The 19720-nt window shown below is 51.2% G+C and overlaps 1 protein-coding gene across 1 annotated transcript; it reads left to right on the top strand.

Annotated features, from left to right (window-relative positions):
* The first annotated feature begins 6 nt into the window (after positions 1-6).
* On the top strand, positions 7-19362 carry RRP36 (ribosomal RNA processing 36). The gene is made up of 6 exons (XM_056553883.1): positions 7-132; positions 710-776; positions 5423-5527; positions 10566-10640; positions 10781-10898; positions 18560-19362. Exons 1-6 carry the CDS (start codon positions 8-10, stop codon positions 18691-18693), a joined length of 624 nt encoding a protein of 207 aa, XP_056409858.1. The 5' UTR covers position 7; the 3' UTR covers positions 18694-19362.
* Positions 19363-19720: the final 358 nt, after the last annotated feature.

Raw genomic sequence — 19720 nt, forward strand, 5'->3', positions numbered from 1 at the left:
TTCCTCGATGTCTTTTGAGGAGATCATCAAAGTTCAGAAAAATGTGGGGACTAAAGCTTTCTACAAGATGGCGCCAGGAGCTCGAGGAGGAAAATTGTCAGGTGCCGGAAAAGAACAACTGGATAAAAATCGGTGCGTGTATAGTAACGTATCATGGCTCCCTGCAGCCAATAGGAATGGGACTAATGACAGGGAGAGGACTGGAGTCACATCTGTAGTGTAGATAAGATATGGTGGAGCGGTCAGGGAGAGGACTGGAGTCACATCTGTAGTGTATAGAGCAGATATGGTGGAGCGGTCAGGGATAGGACTGGAGTCACATCTGTAGTGTAGAGAGGAGATATGGTGGAGCGGTCAGGGATAGGACTGGAGTCACATCTGTAGTGTAGAGAGGAGATATGGTGGAGCGGTCCAGGATAGGACTGGAGTCACATCTGTAGTGTAGAGAGGAGATATGGTGGAGCGGTCAGGGATAGGACTGGAGTCACATCTGTAGTGTAGAGAGGAGATATGGTGGAGCGGTCCAGGATAGGACTGGAGTCATACTCTTTCCTGTAGAGATGAGATATGGTGGTGGAGCTGTCGATGCGGTGGACATACCGATGTGGTGTCCTGCCCTGTTGTCGGGGATTCGGCGTTCTGTCTTATTCGGTCTTTTGTTGGTGATGATCAGACAGATTGATGATTTAGCACAATGTCTTCTTTTCAGACCCATGGAAATGTCCTCTAAGAAGGCGGTCCGATTCTTGAGGAAGGTGATCCCGGCCAGGACAGCGGTGAGGAGCGGCTACTGTTTGGTTTACTATGGGCTTCTGATTTAGATCCTGTCTCCTTTTACGCAGCAAATCTGGTGGGATGTGGTTCGGATGGGATCTGTGGAGCGGTAATGGGGCAAGGCTCTCCCGCTTCTATTACTCAGTGGATCGGGTGGGATGGGGATGGGTGATGGGGCAAGGCTCTTCAGGCTTCTCTTACACAGTGGATCGGGTGAGATCTGTGGATCAGGTGGGATCGTTGGATCGGTGGGATCTGCGGAGCGGTGATGGAGCAGAAGTTTTACACAATTTCTCGATCGGCTCCATTGGGGGACACAGAGACCTTGGGTATATGCTGCTGATACTAGGTAACAAAAAGTCTGCCGCTCCCAGCAGAATATGCCCCGCCCACAGACTCTGAGCTATCAGTTTTAGCTTAGTGTCAGTAGGAGGCAGACACAGGTGTGGAGTTCTCCTGACCTGGTTGTTTATTTTCTTTAGGGACGTGTATTTAGATTTTCTCTCCCTTTTTATTGCTCTGTTTTTAGGTGGGGTCTCAAGAGCATAGCGTTCACTGTTCATTTGTGAAGAAGGGGCACAGGCATCGAGTTATACACTGTCAACCCCTTCTCGCCACCGGTCAGCACCTGGGGTTGTACCTTTGGGTCATGCTCCGCCTACCTTTCCTCACTGTTTCAGCCCGGCATGATGCAGGTGTATAATAGCTGGCTGAAGACTTCAATAGGTAAGTTTCCCCAGAACAAGGTGAGTATTCCTTCTCCTTCCCTCTTTTTTCCAGGAATCTATCTTTTATCAGGATTCTCAACCTCTGTAGCACCCCTGTTTTGGGCCAACTCCTTTTTATTCATTCTGGGGACAGAATATAGGGGACAGAAATATAGGGGACAGAAACAGTGGTGCGGGTTATTTATTTATTTTTCCTGGTTTTCACTTATAATTTAGAGGCATTTTTACAGCCTTATCTCTCCGGCACCTGCGCCATGCGACCAGCATATTACTTTTGCTTTGGCCGCCTCCACGGGTGAGGTAACCGGAGCACCGGGGGTTCTGTTTGCTGTCGGCTGCGCCAACCGCCACCCGCTCCCACTCTCCTGGGGAACTGGAAGATGAGGTGCCAGGTTCTGCCCCTGATCCAGAGGACCGAGCCAGCGTGTCGAACATGGTTGACAATTTGGTGTCAGCCATCAGGGACACCTTTCACCAAGAGGACCCCAGAACTTCGGACCCAGCTCCAGAAGTTTCCTTTCACCGTTCCCGTCGCTCGTCTAAAGTCTTCAGCTCTCATGCTGAATTTGACACCTTACTGTAAACGGCATGGAAGCATCCAGACATACTCTTTCAGGTGACTAAGAAAGTTCGGGCACAATTTCTCCTTGCCCAGGACCTCATTGTGAAACTGACTTCTCTGCCGGCTGTGGATCCTCCGGTTTCTCGCCTGTCGAAATTTACTACTCCTACCTCTTGGCGGATGCTGCATCCTTTAAGGACCTCGCGGACAAGAGGATTGAAAATCTTGCCAAATTCGCCTTTGAAGCAGCAGGTTCATCTTTACTTCCTGCCTTTGCCTCTTTTCTGTCTGGGCTTCCCAGCTCCACTAGGGCATTTTGTCTCGGGCCCCTCGGAAGATTTGGCGGATCTTGCACTTCAACTCTCCAATGCTGGAGACTATTTGTGCTCTGTTTCTCTGCAGTCTGGCCATTGTACGGCTTTTTCCACAGGTAACCTGGTGGCAATTCGTCGCCCCATATGGCTCAAGGCCTGGGATGCCGATGCCACTTCTAAGAAATCTCTCACTGAGCTTCACTTCTCCAGGACCTGACTCTTCGGGAAACGCCTGAATGAAATTATTTCCGAGGTTAGAGCTCCATATTACCGAAGAAGTATCGCAGTACCAATTCCCGCAGGGAATCAATCTCCTTTCGGTCCTTTGGCTCGGGTTGGGCAACCAGACCGGCCCCCTTACAGGATAAGGAGACCCCTGCCTTCAAGGCTCGTCCCTCCAGGAAGTCTGATAACCGTTCCGGCCTTTTTAAGGCCAAGCCTCCCTCCGCCTGAAGGGACACCCCCACCCGAACACTTTTTGGGTGGGAGGTCGTTTGTCCCTGTTTTGGGACATTTCATCTGCCCACATGCAAGACTCTTGGGTCCAAGATGTCGTTTCCAACGGCTATCTGATCGAGTTTGCTTCCTTCCCAAGGGATCGCTTTTTATTTTTATTTATTTTTTATTTTTTCCTTCTTTGGCAGTGGCCTTTCGGGTTGGGCTTCGGACCCTTCTCGCTCAGGGAGTGATTGTCCCAGTTCCTCCCAAGGAGCGTTTTTTTGGGTTCTAGTCCAACCTGTTCGTCGTCCCCAAAAACGCCGATCCTGGATCTTAAGCTCCTCAATTGTCATATACGCAGTTCCGAAGGGCCATTTTCAGTTTGTGGCCCTTCCTTTTGGCCTGGCCATGTCCCCAAAGGTCTTCACCAAGGTCCTGGCGGCAGTGATCACCATCCTGCAAGCCCGGGGTGTGTATCCTTGATCACCTACCTTAAAGACCTCCTGGTCAAGGCTCCAACCAGGGCCCAGAATCGAAAGAGTCTTAGTCTCGCTCTTCAGACCTAGTCCTGTTTCGGCTGGGTGGTCAGTCAGGACAAGTCCAACCTGATTCCCACCCAGTCTCTGATTTTCTTGGGACTCCAGTTCGACACGGCAACCGCCTGAATTCGGCTTCCGCCAGACAAGCGCCGTGCTGTCATCAGTCTTCTCTGGCGTTCTGTTCCAGTTTCCATTCGGTTCTGCATAGAAGTCCTGGGTCGGATGGTGGCGGCCATGGAAGCCGTTCCCTTCGCCCAGTTTCAGTTGTCGACCTCTTCAGGTGGAGGAGTCTTCAGGGACCGGACGGTCCAGGGCCATTAGTTCTCCCAGAAAGCTCTCTGGCCCTAGCTGTAGATGCCCTAGTGATTCCCTGGTCGTCCTTCCCTCCTTTTCGTCTCCGTACTTGGCGGTCCTACTTCCAATGGTGTGAATCTCACTCCTTCTCCCCCAGTTGTTCTCCCTCCCACGCCCTCTTTCTTTTTTACACTCTGGACTTGAACAACGCTTGGCTCTCAGTTCCCTTAAGGGTTAGGTGTCGACTCTCTCTCCATTCTCTTTCAGCATCCCCTGGTATCCGATCCTCACATCCGGACTTTTCTGCAGGGTGTTGCTCATGCGACTCCGCCTTACAGATCCCCCTACTCCCCCTTGGGAACTGAATCTGGTTCCTTGCAGGGTACTCCCTTCAAATCTCTCAGGGATGTTTCTCTGCATATCCTTTCCTTGAAGGTGGCCTTCCTCATTGCAGTCACTTCCATTAGGAGGGTTTTGGAGCTGGCGGCTCTTTCCTGCCATTCCCCTTACCTGGTTTTACACCAGGACAAGGTTGTTTTCCATCCGGTCCAGTCCTTTTTGCCTAAGGTGGTCTCTGCCTTTCACCTCAACGAGGATCTCTTCCTTCTGTCCTTTTTGTCCAGCTCTGTCCCATCCCAGGGAACGTTTGCTTCATGGTCTTGATGTGGTACGGGTCGTTCTGATTTACCTCTGTCACTTCTTCCTTTCACCAGTGTGACTTTCTTTGTGCTTCTGGAGGGTCGTCATAAGGGACTTCCTGCTTCAAAAGCGACCATTTCGTGGTGGATCCGTTATGCCATCTCGGAAGCATGCCACTGCAAGGGGAAGACTCCTCCCTTCCCGGTCTCAACTCATTCCACTCGTTCCATCGGGGCTTCCTGGGCTCTCCGCAGCAGGGCTTCGGCCTTGCAAATCTGTAAGGCGGCCACCTGGTCGTCCTTGCATATGTTTACGAAATTTTAACAGGTGCATACCTTGGCATCCACTGATGCTGGTTTGAGTCGCAAGGTGCTGCAGGCGGCTGTGGACCAGCCTTCCACTTGAGTTACGTGGAGTTTTTTAAAATTATTTTTTTTTTTTCACCCCGGGGACTGCTTTGGTACATCCTACTTTCTCTGTGTCTTTTTCAATGGAGCCGAACGAAAAAAGTAGATTTTTATGCTTACCGTAAAATCTTTCTCGGAGGATCCATTGGGGGACACGGCACCCACCCATTTTGTTTAGGTGTCCTTGATTCAGTTAGTTTTCATCTGTGGTTTCCTCGGACAGCTACTTTTTTCTTTTCTTTACCTGTTGGTCCTCTCCTACTGCTTTGGGACTAAACTGATAGCTCAGAGTCTGTAGGCGGGGCATATTCTGCTGGGAGGGGCCGACTTTCTTTTGTTGCCTAGTGTCAAGCCTCCTAGTGGCAGCAGCATATACCCACGGTCTCTGTGTCCCCAATGGATCCTCCGAGAGAGATATTACGGTAAGCATAAAAATCTACTTCTCTTTTCTGATAAATAAAAAGTTTCCACCAAAATAAAAGCAAATCCGAGGAACTGACTGAGCGAAAGAGGCGTGGCCTGGGGCCTGATATAAAAAGGTGAAAGGCATTTACACCTCGTATATATCTCTCTGTATTGTGTGGCGGTGTCATATACAATTTGGTTCCAGCATTTATGCACCACTTGTCATTTCCAGCTGCTCGGTCCCAATGGTTACACATGTATGGGGTGTAAAATGAAGTATCGGTAAATTCCCGTCCCATCAGATGTCACTTTCTTCTTACAGATTCGGCGAGATCCACGGTTTGATGATCTCTCCGGAGAGTTTAAGCCGGAGGTGTTTGAGAAGACGTACAGGTTCCTGGATGGGATAAAGAATAAGGAGAAGCAGGTGACGACAACCTAGGACCCGCATAGTGTCTGGAGTTCTGAGGCCCGGGGAGACTGTATAGAGGGGGCCCCAGACCATGTATTTTCAAAAACTTCTTTTTTTTTTTATTCCTTAATGTTTTTTTAACACTTTCCTCCCCATGACATATGTGAGAACGACAGAACAGAATTCTGACACTATCCAGCGCCAAACCGGGCTCTTCTTGAGCTACTTTGAGGCTGTTAACCCTTTAGGTCCATGCATCTCTATGGGAGAGCCGGAGATAAGCAAATGCAGCGCTCTGTCTCTCCCATAGAGATGCATTGAGGGGGTGCGTTGGCAGCACCTTCATGCAATGTTGACATTGCTCTTTTCTGGAGGAGAACCAGGGTGGGAGATCGCGGGGGGTTCCGGCGGTCAGATCCCCCGCGATCTGACACTGATCTTGTAGATAGGGAATACGTTTTTATGTCCCGGAGATCTCCTTTACGGAGCTGATGTGAAACAATGAACTCTTCAGACAGTTTATTGGGGTAACGGGTTAGCACATTAGTCTCTTTTAAAACAACCCAAATGCTTATGCAAAAATTTCCTAAAGAAAAAAACTGATGTAAAAGGTAAAAGACATCTTCTGTGAAACTTCCATTTATTCATCATCTTTAACCCCTTAAGGATCGGGGGTTTTTCCGTTTTTGCATTTTCATTTTTTGCTCCTTGCATTTAAAAAATCATAACTCTTTCAATTTTGCACCTAAAAATCCATATGATGCTTATTTTTTGCGCCACCAATTCTTCTTTGTAATGACATCAGTCATTGTGCCCAAAAATCTACGGTGAAACGGGGAAAAAAAATCATTGTGAGACAAAATTGATAAAAAACGCAGTTTTGTAACTTTTGGGGGCTTCCGTTTCTACGCAGTACATTTTTCGGTAAAAATGACACCTTATCATTATTCTGTAGGTCCATACGATTAAAATGATCCCCGACTTATATAGGTTGGATATTGTCGCACTTCTGGAAAAAATCATAACTACATGCAGGAAAATTAATACGTTTAAAATTGTCATCTTCTGACCCCTATAACTTTTTTATTTTTCCGTGTATGGGGCGGTATGAGGGCTCCTTTTTTGCGCCGTGATCTGAAGTTTTGAGCGGTACCATTTTTGCATTGATCGGACTTATTGACTTTTTATTCATTTTTTTTGGCAGTGTTATAGCTCCCATCTCTTATACTTATCATTATTATCCCATAGGGACCTATATTACTGCACACACTGATCTCTTATACTGATCATTGTTATCCCATAGGAGACTATAACACTGCACACACTGATCTCTTATACTGATCATTGTTATCCCATAGGAGACTATAACACTGCACACACTGATCTCTTATACTGATCATTATTATCCCATAGGAGACTATAACACTGCACACACTGATCTCTTATACTGATTATTATTATCCCATAGGAGACTATAACACTGCACACACTGATCTCTTATACTGATCATTGTTATCCCATAGGAGACTATAACACTGCACACACTGATCTCTTATACTGATCATTATTATCCCATAGGAGACTATAACACTGCACACACTGATCTCTTATACTGATCATTATTATCCCATAGGGACCTATAATACTACACACTGATCTCTTATACTGATCATTGTTATCCCATAGGAGACTATAACACTGCACACACTGATCTCTTATACTGATCATGGTTATCCCATAGGAGACTATAACACTGCACACACTGATCTCTTATACTGATCATTATTATCCCATAGGGACCTATAACACTGCACACACTGATCTCTTATACTGATCATTATTATCCCATAGGGACCTATAACACTGCACACACTGATCTCTTATACTGATCATTATTATCCCATAGGGACCTATAACACTGCACACACTGATCTCTTATACTGATCATTATTATCCCATAGGAGAATATAACACAGCACACACTGATCTCTTATACTGATCATTATTATCCCATAGGAGACTATAACACTGCACACACTGATCTCTTATACTGATCATTATTATCCCATAGGGACCTATAACACTGCACACACTGATCTCTTATACTGATCATTGCTATCCCATAGGGACCTATAACACTGCACACACTGATCTCTTATACTGATCATTATTATCCCATAGGGACCTATAACACTGCACACACTGATCTTTATCATTGATCACTGGTCTCTCATAAGAAACCAGTGATCGATGATTCTGCCGCTTGACTGCTCATACCTGGATCTCAGGCACTGAGCAGTCATTCGGCGATCAGACAGCGAGGAGGCAGGTAGGGGCCCTCCTGCTGTCCTGTAAGCTGTTCGGGATGCCGTGATTTTGTCGCGGCTATCCCAAACAGCCCACTGAGCTATCCGGCATGGTTTCAGTTTCACTTTAGACGCAGCGTTCAACTTTGAACGATGCGTCTAAAGGGTTAATAGCGTGCGGCACAGCGATCAATGCCGCGCGCTATTAGACATGGGTCCTGGCCGTTGTTAGAGGCCGGGCCCGACCCGCTATGACGTTATAGATCGGGAGCGGACACATGACGTTCCAGTACGTCATGTGTCCTTAAGGGGTTAAAGCCAGTTCATCTATAAATACTGTAACTATAAGCCACAGGGTTTCGGTAAGAATGTGATTAGAGATGAGCGAATTTACAGTAAATTCGATTCGTCACAAACTTCTCGGCTCGGCAGTTGATGACTTATCCTGCATAAATTAGTTCAGCTTTCAGGTGCTCCGGTGGCTGGAAAAGGTGGATACAGTATTAGGAGACTCTTTCCTAGGAATGTATCCACCTTTTCCAGCCCACCGGAGCACCTGAAAGCTGAACTAATTTATGCAGGAAAAGTCATCATCTGCCGAGCCGAGAAGTTTGTGACGAATCGAATTTACTGTAAGTTCGCTCATCTTTAAAGGTGATGTTAATCATGGACTTCATGTATTTGCTTTACTGTAGACCTTAATAATCTACCTTATGTAAAAGCTTCCAGCATTGTGTGGACTGGATGGGGGTGGGGGCACCTGAATAGTTCTCATCCGTGGTAGCGTTCAGAGATTTCTCACTTAATTTGTAGACTTGATTATATACTTCACTGGTTCCTTTTTGGAAATGTCCTTCCTTTCCTAATTGAACCCTCCAATATATTTGTGCCCTCCTGTCTGACGTAGATTTTACGGTGTTCAGACATTATATAGTTTCCATATTCAGGGATGACTCTGTGAATGTTGTCTCGGTTATGGCTGAACACGCTCCATTTTTTTATTTTTTTATTTTTTCAAAATTCAAGAAGAGTTTATGAAGTAAACCCAAAATACAATGGCATAAAAGACAAAAATCCAGCAGGCTCAATGGCCTTGGGAGGCAGAGAACAAATCCGGTCAGTCAAACATCATAAAACAGAAAAATGGACAAGCATAGCAAAAAATTACAGGGCAGCAATAAACATAGTGGAATCATAAAAGGCAATGCAAGAAAAATTGGCATGAGAACCATCCCCCAAGCATTAGGAGAGCACTAAGAAGAAAGGGGAGAAGGTAAAGAGTCCCACTCAAGTACCCAACCCATGGGAGCGCGAGCAACAAACAAGGGCCACCATTCCACTAAACACTGCTGCTAACCTAAAAAACACAAAGAACAGGAAAAGAGGAAGGAAAAAAGGGAAGAGCACACGCTCCATTCTTTTTGAGCTTCCTTTATAATTGCCCCAGCCCTCAATTCAGTGGGATAATTCTTCTCCTAGTTTGGACATGACCATTACCTGCTTATCAAAGATTTACTGGCAGCTACAGTTAGAGGGGACCTGACAGGAAAGTCACCAGCACTGCATACACAGGCTTATAGTGCAGGGGACCCTCTTTATAACAATGCATCTTACCCCATTCTGTGCAGCTGGTGATATCCAGCCGAATGTATACATGAGTCTGACATGCAAGCACTCCCCCATTCACATTACTCTTTTAGGAATACTGATGTCTTCACTTCCGGCCGTTTTGCCCACCCTGCCTTCATTAATATTCACTGCTCCTCAGCCCACCCCTTCATTAACATTCACAGCTCCTCGGCCTGCCCCCTCATTGATATTCACTGCTCCTTGGCCTGCCCCCTCATTTAATATTCACTGCTCCTGCAGCACTAGTGATGACACTGCTCCCAGCTGCTGAGACACAAATTAGCTGAGGAGCAGTGAATATAAATGAGGCAATGGGCCGAGTAGCAGTGAATATTAATTGGGTCAGGCAGAATGGCCAGGAGTGAAGATATCGGAGTGTGTGTCCCCTAGACTGGTCCCAATTATATATATATGTGGAGCTTTGAACGTTTGTCCCCTTATATTAAGAGGCTCCTCCACATATGGACAGCGGCTGCAGCGTGTTCTGTAATGAAGAGTCCTCGTTCTCATTGATCACCAGTAAAGTGTTCAGTGTCTCCTGACCTGTGAGGGTGCAGTCCATTCTGAACGGTTCCTCGCTCCCTGGATGGTCTGTATTATTATTCACCTCTATCCACACGGCTGGCACTCTGCCCCTGTTTCCCGGGCACAGACTGTCACATGAAGAACCGTTCTGCTGTTACGTGAATGGATCTTTCTTGGCTTTAGGTTGGTTTTTGTAGTTCCCGGGGGTGGAGGATGGGGGTTGTTGGCCATTGAAGATTTGATCTCTGTTCTCTTTGTCACTGACCTCTGCTCGGGGTTTGGTGGTAATAAAAAGAAGAGTTCTAGGGGTCAGAACAACTTTATCCATACTCGTCATACAAAATGTTTTTTAGTAAAATAAAAGAAAACCTATATGAATTGGTATCGTATTTGTCTGGACCTACAGAATAAACAGAAAGTACTCCTACAGACAGACCCTACTACTTCTTACCAACAGGGGCCCACTGATTGGGAGACTCTGATCTAGATGTCAGTCTGGGAGCGGCTGTCATGTGATGCTGGTGTTTGAGCGGCTTCCACCCACACAGTATAAGGTGTCCCCCTTCCACTCATCTTTATGATTCTTTCCACAGGACTTGGAGAAGCAGCTTAAGAAGTCTCGGGACCCGGAGCTGAAGGAGCAGCTGAAGCAGTTACTGGACCGGATGGTGAGGCCGTACCCAGGAGGATGGGGGAAGGGGCCGGGAGACCCAAGGGGGTGGGGGAGAGGGGATGTGTCTGGGAGAGACCAAGGGGAACAGGAGACCCCCAAGCTCTGCTAATCATTGATGCTTGTGCTTCCATTTAGAATCAGCAGGAAGAAGCTGCCAAGAAGAAGCAGAAGCTCCGGGAGAAAGAGGCAGAGTTCAAGAGACAACAGAGAGAGCGCGCCCAGCAGGGGAAGAAGCCTTTCTACCTCAAGAAAAGTGAGTGCTACCTCACTGCACGCTCACTACATCCAGGGGGAACACAGGACCTCACTGCACGCTCACTGCACGCTCACTACATCCAGGGGGAATACAGGACCTCACTGCACGCTCACTACATTCACGGGGAATACAGGACCTCACTGCACGCTCACTACATCCAGGGGGAACACAGGACCTCACTGCATGCTCACTACATCCAGGGGGAACACAGGACCTCACTGCTCGCTCACTACATCCAGGGGGAACACAGGACCTCACTGCATGCTCACTACATCCAGGGGGAATACAGGACCTCACTGCACGCTCACTACATCCAGGGGGAACACAGGACCTCACTGCATGCTCACTACATCCAGGGGGAACACAGGACCTCACTGCTCGCTCACTACATCCAGGGGGAACACAGGACCTCACCGCACGCTCACTACATCCAGGGGGAATAGAGGACCTCACTGCACGCTCACTACATCCAGGGGGAATAGAGGACCTCACTGCACGCTCACTACATCCAGGGGGAACACAGGACCTCACCTCACGCTCACTACATCCAGGGGGAATAGAGGACCTCACTGCACGCTCACTACATCCAGGGGGAATAGAGGACCTCACTGCACGCTCACTGCACGCTCACTACATCCAGGGGGAACACAGGACCTCACTGCATGCTCACTACATCCAGGGGGAACACAGGACCTCACTGCTCGCTCACTACATCCACGGGGAATACAGGACCTCACTGCACGCTCACTACATCCAGGGGGAATACAGGACCTCACTGCGCGCTCACTACATCCAGGGGGAATAGAGGACCTCACTGCACGCTCACTGCACGCTCACTACATCCAGGGGGAATACAGGACCTCACTGCACGCTCACTACATCCAGGGGGAACACAGGACCTCACTGCACGCTCACTACATCCAGGGGGAACACAGGACCTCACTGCACGCTCACTACATCCAGGGGGAACACAGGACCTCACTGCACGCTCACTACATCCAGGGGGAACACAGGACCTCAGTGCACGCTCACTACATCCAGGGGGAACACAGGACCTCACTGCACGCTCACTACATCCAGGGGGAACACAGGACCTCACTGCACGCTCACTACATCCAGGGGGAACACAGGTCCTCAGTGCACGCTCACTACATTCACGGGGAATACAGGACCTCACTGCACGCTCACTACATCCAGGGGGAACACAGGACCTCACTGCACGCTCACTGCACGCTCACTACATCCAGGGGGAATACAGGACCTCACTGCACGCTCACTACATTCACGGGGAATACAGGACCTCACTGCACGCTCACTACATCCAGGGGGAACACAGGACCTCACTGCTCGCTCACTACATCCAGGGGGAACACAGGACCTCACTGCACGCTCACTACATCCAGGGGGAATACAGGACCTCACTGCACGCTCACTACATCCAGGGGGAATACAGGACCTCACTGCACGCTCACTACATCCAGGGGAATACAGGACCTCACTGCTCGCTCACTACATCCACGGGGAATACAGGACCTCACTGCACGCTCACTACATCCAGGGGGAATAGAGGACCTCACTGCACGCTCACTACATCCAGGGGGAATACAGGACCTCACTGCACGCTCACTACATCCAGGGGGAACACAGGACCTCACTTCGCGCTCACTACATCCAGGGGGAACACAGGACCTCACTGCGCGCTCACTACATCCAGGGGGAATACAGGACCTCACTGCACGCTCACTACATCCAGGGGGAATAGAGGACCTCACTGCACGCTCACTACATCCAGGGGGAATACAGGACCTCACTGCACGCTCACTACATCCAGGGGGAACACAGGACCTCGCTGCACGCTCACTACATCCAGGGGGAATACAGGACCTCACTGCACGCTCACTACATCCAGGGGGAACACAGGACCTCACTGCACGCTCACTACATCCAGGGGGAACACAGGACCTCACTGCGCGCTCACTACATCCAGGGGGAATACAGGACCTCACTGCACGCTCACTACATCCAGGGGGAATACAGGACCTCACTGCATGCTCACTACATCCACGGGGAATACAGGACCTCACTGCACGCTCACTACATCCACGGGGAATACAGGACCTCACTGCACGCTCACTACATCCACGGGGAATACAGGACCTCGCTGCACGCTCACTACATCCAGGGGGAACACAGGACCTCGCTGCACGCTCACTACATCCAGGGGGAACACAGGACCTCGCTGCACGCTCACTACATCCAGGGGGAACACAGGACCTCACTGCACGCTCACTACATCCAGGGGGAATACAGGACCTCACTGCGCGCTCACTACATCCAGGGGGAACACAGGACCTCACTGCGCGCTCACTACATCCAGGGGGAACACAGGACCTCAGTGCGCGCTCACTACATCCAGGGGGAATACAGGACCTCACTGCACGCTCACTACATCCACGGGGGAACACAGGACCTCACTGCACGCTCACTGCACGCTCACTACATCCAGGGGGAATACAGGACCTCACTGCACGCTCACTACATCCACGGGGAATACAGGACCTCGCTGCACGCTCACTACATCCAGGGGGAACACAGGACCTCGCTGCACGCTCACTACATCCAGGGGGAACACAGGACCTCACTGCACGCTCACTACATCCAGGGGGAATACAGGACCTCACTGCGCGCTCACTACATCCAGGGGGAACACAGGACCTCACTGCGCGCTCACTACATCCAGGGGGAACACAGGACCTCGCTGCGCGCTCACTACATCCAGGGGGAACACAGGACCTCGCTGCGCGCTCACTACATCCAGGGGGAACACAGGACCTCACTGCACGCTCACTACATCCAGGGGGAACACAGGACCTCACTGCACGCTCACTACATCCACGGGGGAACACAGGACCTCACTGCGCGCTCACTACATCCAGGGGGAATACAGGACCTCACTGCACGCTCACTACATCCACGGGGGAACACAGGACCTCACTGCACGCTCACTGCACGCTCACTACATCCAGGGGGAATACAGGACCTCACTGCGCGCTCACTACATCCAGGGGGAACACAGGACCTCACTGCGCGCTCACTACATCCAGGGGGAATACAGGACCTCACTGCACGCTCACTACATCCACGGGGGAACACAGGACCTCACTGCACGCTCACTGCACGCTCACTACATCCAGGGGGAATACAGGACCTCACTGCGCGCTCACTACATCCAGGGGGAACACAGGACCTCACTGCACGCTCACTACATCCACGGGGAATACAGGACCTCACTGCGCGCTCACTACATCCAGGGGGAACACAGGACCTCACTGCGCGCTCACTACATCCAGGGGGAACACAGGACCTCACTGCACGCTCACTACATCCAGGGGGAACACAGGACCTCACTGCACGCTCACTACATCCACGGGGAATACAGGACCTCACTGCACGCTCACTACATCCACGGGGAATACAGGACCTCACTGCACGCTCACTACATCCAGGGGGAATACAGGACCTCACTGCACGCTCACTACATCCAGGGGGAATAGAGGACCTCACTGCACGCTCACTACATCCAGGGGGAATAGAGGACCTCACTGCACGCTCACTGCACGCTCACTACATCCAGGGGGAACACAGGACCTCACTGCACGCTCACTACATCCAGGGGGAATACAGGACCTCACTGCACGCTCACTACATCCAGGGGGAATACAGGACCTCACTGCACGCTCACTACATCCAGGGGGAATACAGGACCTCACTGCACGCTCACTACATCCAGGGGGAATAGAGGACCTCACTGCACGCTCACTACATCCAGGGGGAATAGAGGACCTCACTGCACGCTCACTGCACGCTCACTACATCCAGGGGGAACACAGGACCTCACTGCATGCTCACTACATCCAGGGGGAACACAGGACCTCACTGCTCGCTCACTACATCCAGGGGGAACACAGGACCTCACTGCTCGCTCACTACATCCACGGGGAATACAGGACCTCACTGCACGCTCACTACATCCAGGGGGAATACAGGACCTCACTGCGCGCTCACTACATCCAGGGGGAACAGAGGACCTCACTGCACGCTCACTGCACGCTCACTACATCCAGGGGGAATACAGGACCTCACTGCACGCTCACTACATCCAGGGGGAACACAGGACCTCACTGCGTGCTCACTACATCCAGGGGGAATACAGGACCTCACTGCACGCTCACTACATCCAGGGGGAACACAGGACCTCACTGCACGCTCACTGCACGCTCACTACATCCAGGGGGAACACAGGACCTCACTGCACGCTCACTACATCCAGGGGGAACACAGGACCTCAGTGCACGCTCACTACATCCAGGGGGAACACAGGACCTCAGTGCACGCTCACTACATCCACGGGGAACACAGGACCTCAGTGCACGCTCACTACATCCACGGGGAACACAGGACCTCAGTGCACGCTCACTACATCCACGGGGAACACAGGACCTCACTGCACGCTCACTACATCCACGGGGAACACAGGACCTCACTGCACGCTCACTACATCCAGGGGGAACACAGGACCTCACTGCACGCTCACTACATCCAGGGGGAACACAGGACCTCAGTGCACGCTCACTACATCCAGGGGGAATACAGGACCTCACTGCACGCTCACTACATCCAGGGGGAACACAGGACCTCACTGCACGCTCACTGCACGCTCACTACATCCAGGGGGAATACAGGACCTCACTGCACGCTCACTACATTCACGGGGAATACAGGACCTCACTGCACGCTCACTACATCCAGGGGGAACACAGGACCTCACTGCATGCTCACTACATCCAGGGGGAACACAGGACCTCACTGCTCGCTCACTACATCCAGGGGGAACACAGGACCTCACTGCTCGCTCACTACATCCACGGGGAATACAGGACCTCACTGCGCGCTCACTACATCCAGGGGGAATACAGGACCTCACTGCGCGCTCACTACATCCAGGGGGAATAGAGGACCTCACTGCACGCTCACTGCACGCTCACTACATCCAGGGGGAATACAGGACCTCACTGCACGCTCACTACATCCAGGGGGAACACAGGACCTCACTGCGCGCTCACTACATCCAGGGGGAATACAGGACCTCACTGCACGCTCACTACATCCAGGGGGAACACAGGACCTCACTGCACGCTCACTGCACGCTCACTACATCCAGGGGGAACACAGGACCTCACTGCATGCTCACTACATCCAGGGGGAACACAGGACCTCACTGCGCGCTCACTACATCCAGGGGGAATAGAGGACCTCACTGCACGCTCACTGCACGCTCACTACATCCAGGGGGAATACAGGACCTCACTGCACGCTCACTACATCCAGGGGGAACACAGGACCTCGCTGCACGCTCACTACATCCAGGGGGAATACAGGACCTCACTGCACGCTCACTACATCCAGGGGGAACACAGGACCTCACTGCACGCTCACTACATCCAGGGGGAACACAGGACCTCACTGTGCGCTCACTACATCCAGGGGGAATACAGGACCTCACTGCACGCTCACTACATCCAGGGGGAATACAGGACCTCACTGCATGCTCACTACATCCACGGGGAATACAGGACCTCACTGCACGCTCACTACATCCACGGGGAATACAGGACCTCACTGCACGCTCACTACATCCACGGGGAATACAGGACCTCGCTGCACGCTCACTACATCCAGGGGGAACACAGGACCTCGCTGCACGCTCACTACATCCAGAGGGAACACAGGACCTCGCTGCACGCTCACTACATCCAGGGGGAATACAGGACCTCACTGCGCGCTCACTACATCCAGGGGGAACACAGGACCTCACTGCGCGCTCACTACATCCAGGGGGAACACAGGACCTCACTGCGCGCTCACTACATCCAGGGGGAATACAGGACCTCACTGCACGCTCACTACATCCACGGGGGAACACAGGACCTCACTGCACGCTCACTACATCCACGGGGAATACAGGACCTCACTGCGCGCTCACTACATCCAGGGGGAACACAGGACCTCACTGCACGCTCACTACATCCACGGGGAATACAGGACCTCACTGCGCGCTCACTACATCCAGGGGGAACACAGGACCTCACTGCACGCTCACTACATCCAGGGGGAACACAGGACCTCACTGCACGCTCACTACATCCACGGGGAATACAGGACCTCACTGCACGCTCACTACATCCACGGGGAATACAGGACCTCACTGCACGCTCACTACATCCACGGGGAATACAGGACCTCACTGCACGCTCACTACATCCACGGGGAATACAGGACCTCACTGCACGCTCACTACATCCACGGGGAACACAGGACCTCACTGCACGCTCACTACATCCACGGGGAATACAGGACCTCACTGCACGCTCACTACATCCAGGGGGAACACAGGACCTCACTGCACGCTCACTACATCCAGGGGGAACACAGGACCTCACTGCACGCTCACTGCACGCTCACTACATCCAGGGGGAACACAGGACCTCACTACATCCAGGGGGAACACAGGACCTCACTGCACGCTCACTGCACGCTCACTACATCCAGGGGGAACACAGGACCTCACTACATCCAGGGGGAACACAGGACCTCACTGCACGCTCACTACATCCAGGGGGAACACAGGACCTCACTGCACACTCACTACATCCAGGGGGAACACAGGACCTCACTGCACGCTCACTACATCCAGGGGGTGCATACATGATGTAACGGACAGTTTCCGCAGACACGGGGTTAAAATCCGTTTAGGCGATATGTCCCTTTCTGAGAGACAGGCCCAGTTACTGCAGAACACCAAACTCCCGAGCTGGATACACAATAACACTCCAAACTGGAACCTCACGAATAGCTGCTAGCGGACGAACGGGAAAAGCTCCCCAAGCGGCTCCCACTCCTGGCAGTCAGTCCCTCTCGGCATACAGTGAATCCCCCCAAGAACGAGACAAGGCTCCGTGTTGAGGGTCAAGCAGTGGTCTCACTTTAATGGGGCTACCTGCCCGGTATTTATGCAGGTCTCCACCAGGTGGACACTCCCCTAGGGAACCTGAAGGAAAACTGTGGAACATAGTGGACAATAGTCAATCGCAGTGGCTTCAACATAAACCCTTCCCACTTTACCCATACCTCCCTCCCCCCAGACGACTGGGAAGAAATCCAATTATCACCCAGGACAAAGAAATCCAATAATCTCCAAGGATAGAGGCAGACTCCATTGTTCTCACCAAGTGCCTCTGATAAATGAAATGGTGGCCACCCAGTAACTCCACAGTATGTCCCCAGATGGTTCTTAATTGGGCCAGTAGCAGCATAATATAATACAACATGCCCAAATCAGTTACTTCAAAGTACAAATTTACCAGGGGCCATAGTCAGCAGGTAGGAGGCGGGCAACCAGGCTTCTCCAGTGAACAGTGGCGAGGTTGGTTCCGCCACACATATCTGCCCTGTGTGTGTGTGTGTGTATATATATATATATGTGTGTAGTAAGCCCTATACCTGTCTGCTGTCATCTGTGTATAATGAGTGAACACTATACCCACCTGTCCAGCCCCTGTAGAGAGAATAACTCCTATACCCGTCTTCTGTGCCCGCAGGTGATGTGCGGAAGTTGGATCTTGCAGATAAATATCAAGAGCTGAAGAAAAAAGGAAAAGTAGAGAATTTCTTGAGTAAGAAGAGGAAGCGAAACTCCATAAAAGACCGAAGGAGACTTCCCAGTCAGCAGTAGTGGTGGACTGTACTCCGGGGGGGCGATGTGCTGCGACTCTTCTCGGCAATGCATCTTTGGAACAGTGGTGGGATGCTCTGCTGGGCTGGAGTCCTCCCCGGGTCTGGTGTGATGCTCTGCTGGGCTGGAGTCCTCCCCGGGTCTAGTGTGATGCTCTGCTGGGCTGGAGTCCTCCCCGGGTCTAGTGTGATGCTCTACTGGGCTGGAGTCCTCCCAGTCTCAGGTGTGATGCTCTGCTGGGCTGGAGTCCTCCCCGGGTCTAGTGTGATGCTCTACTGGGCTGGAGTCCTCCCAGTCTCAGGTGTGATGCTCTGCTGGGCTGGAGTCATCCATTGTCTCTAGTGTGATTCTGTGCTGGGCTGGAGTCCATGGTGCCTGCAGATCATTCCACCTCCCATGGGTTGTGTTGCTGAGGCCACTCCTGGTATGTGTTTGGTCACATATTGTCCAGGGTCTAAGGTCATCACTGTAGAGGCTCCTGACTCCAGTGTCATCCCCAGCCTGTCATGTACTTGGGGGCCCGGCTGCTGCAGAACCCCATGATGTTGACCTTATTGTACTGTAATAAACTCCTTCCTAGCTGTGGGCTGTCATGTGGATGTTCTTCAGCCCGATCGCCCCAGGTGTATAATCATGAATTTGTAATTAAAATGTCCTTTTATTAATTTACCCTGGTTCAGTCTTGTTCTTTTCTTCTGTTTGGGCCCCGACCTTCTTCTTCTTCTGTGTGGGTCCCGGTCTTCTTTCTTTCTTTGCTGCTTCTTCTTCTTCTTTCTTTCTTCTTCCTCATAGGAGACTATAACATTGCACACACTGATCTTTTACATTGATCATTGTTATCCCATAGGATAACATTGATCAATGATTCTGCAACTTGACTGCTCATGCCTGGATCTCAGGCACGGAGCATTCAGTGATCAGACATGCAGGAGGAAAATAGGGGACCCTCATGTCCTCCAGCTGTTCGGGTCGCCGTGATTTTGCAACGGCGGTCCCCAAAGTAGCTTACTTTCACTTTAGATGCAGC

This window comes from Hyla sarda, unplaced genomic scaffold (assembly GCF_029499605.1).
Source record: "Hyla sarda isolate aHylSar1 unplaced genomic scaffold, aHylSar1.hap1 scaffold_426, whole genome shotgun sequence".
In the NCBI taxonomy this organism is placed as follows: domain Eukaryota; kingdom Metazoa; phylum Chordata; class Amphibia; order Anura; family Hylidae; genus Hyla; species Hyla sarda.

What these genes read in the sequence shown, in the direction of transcription:
- RRP36 (XM_056553883.1), top strand. Translation starts at nt 8, where the DNA reads ATGTCTTTTGAGGAGATCATCAAAGTTCAGAAAAATGTGGGGACTAAA. An exon ending in TAAAGAATAAGGAGAAGCAG is followed by an intron (nt 5,528 to 10,565) that starts GTGACGACAACC and finishes TTCTTTCCACAG; the next exon opens with GACTTGGAGAAGCAGCTTAA. An exon ending in GCCTTTCTACCTCAAGAAAA is followed by an intron (nt 10,899 to 18,559) that starts GTGAGTGCTACC and finishes CTGTGCCCGCAG; the next exon opens with GTGATGTGCGGAAGTTGGAT.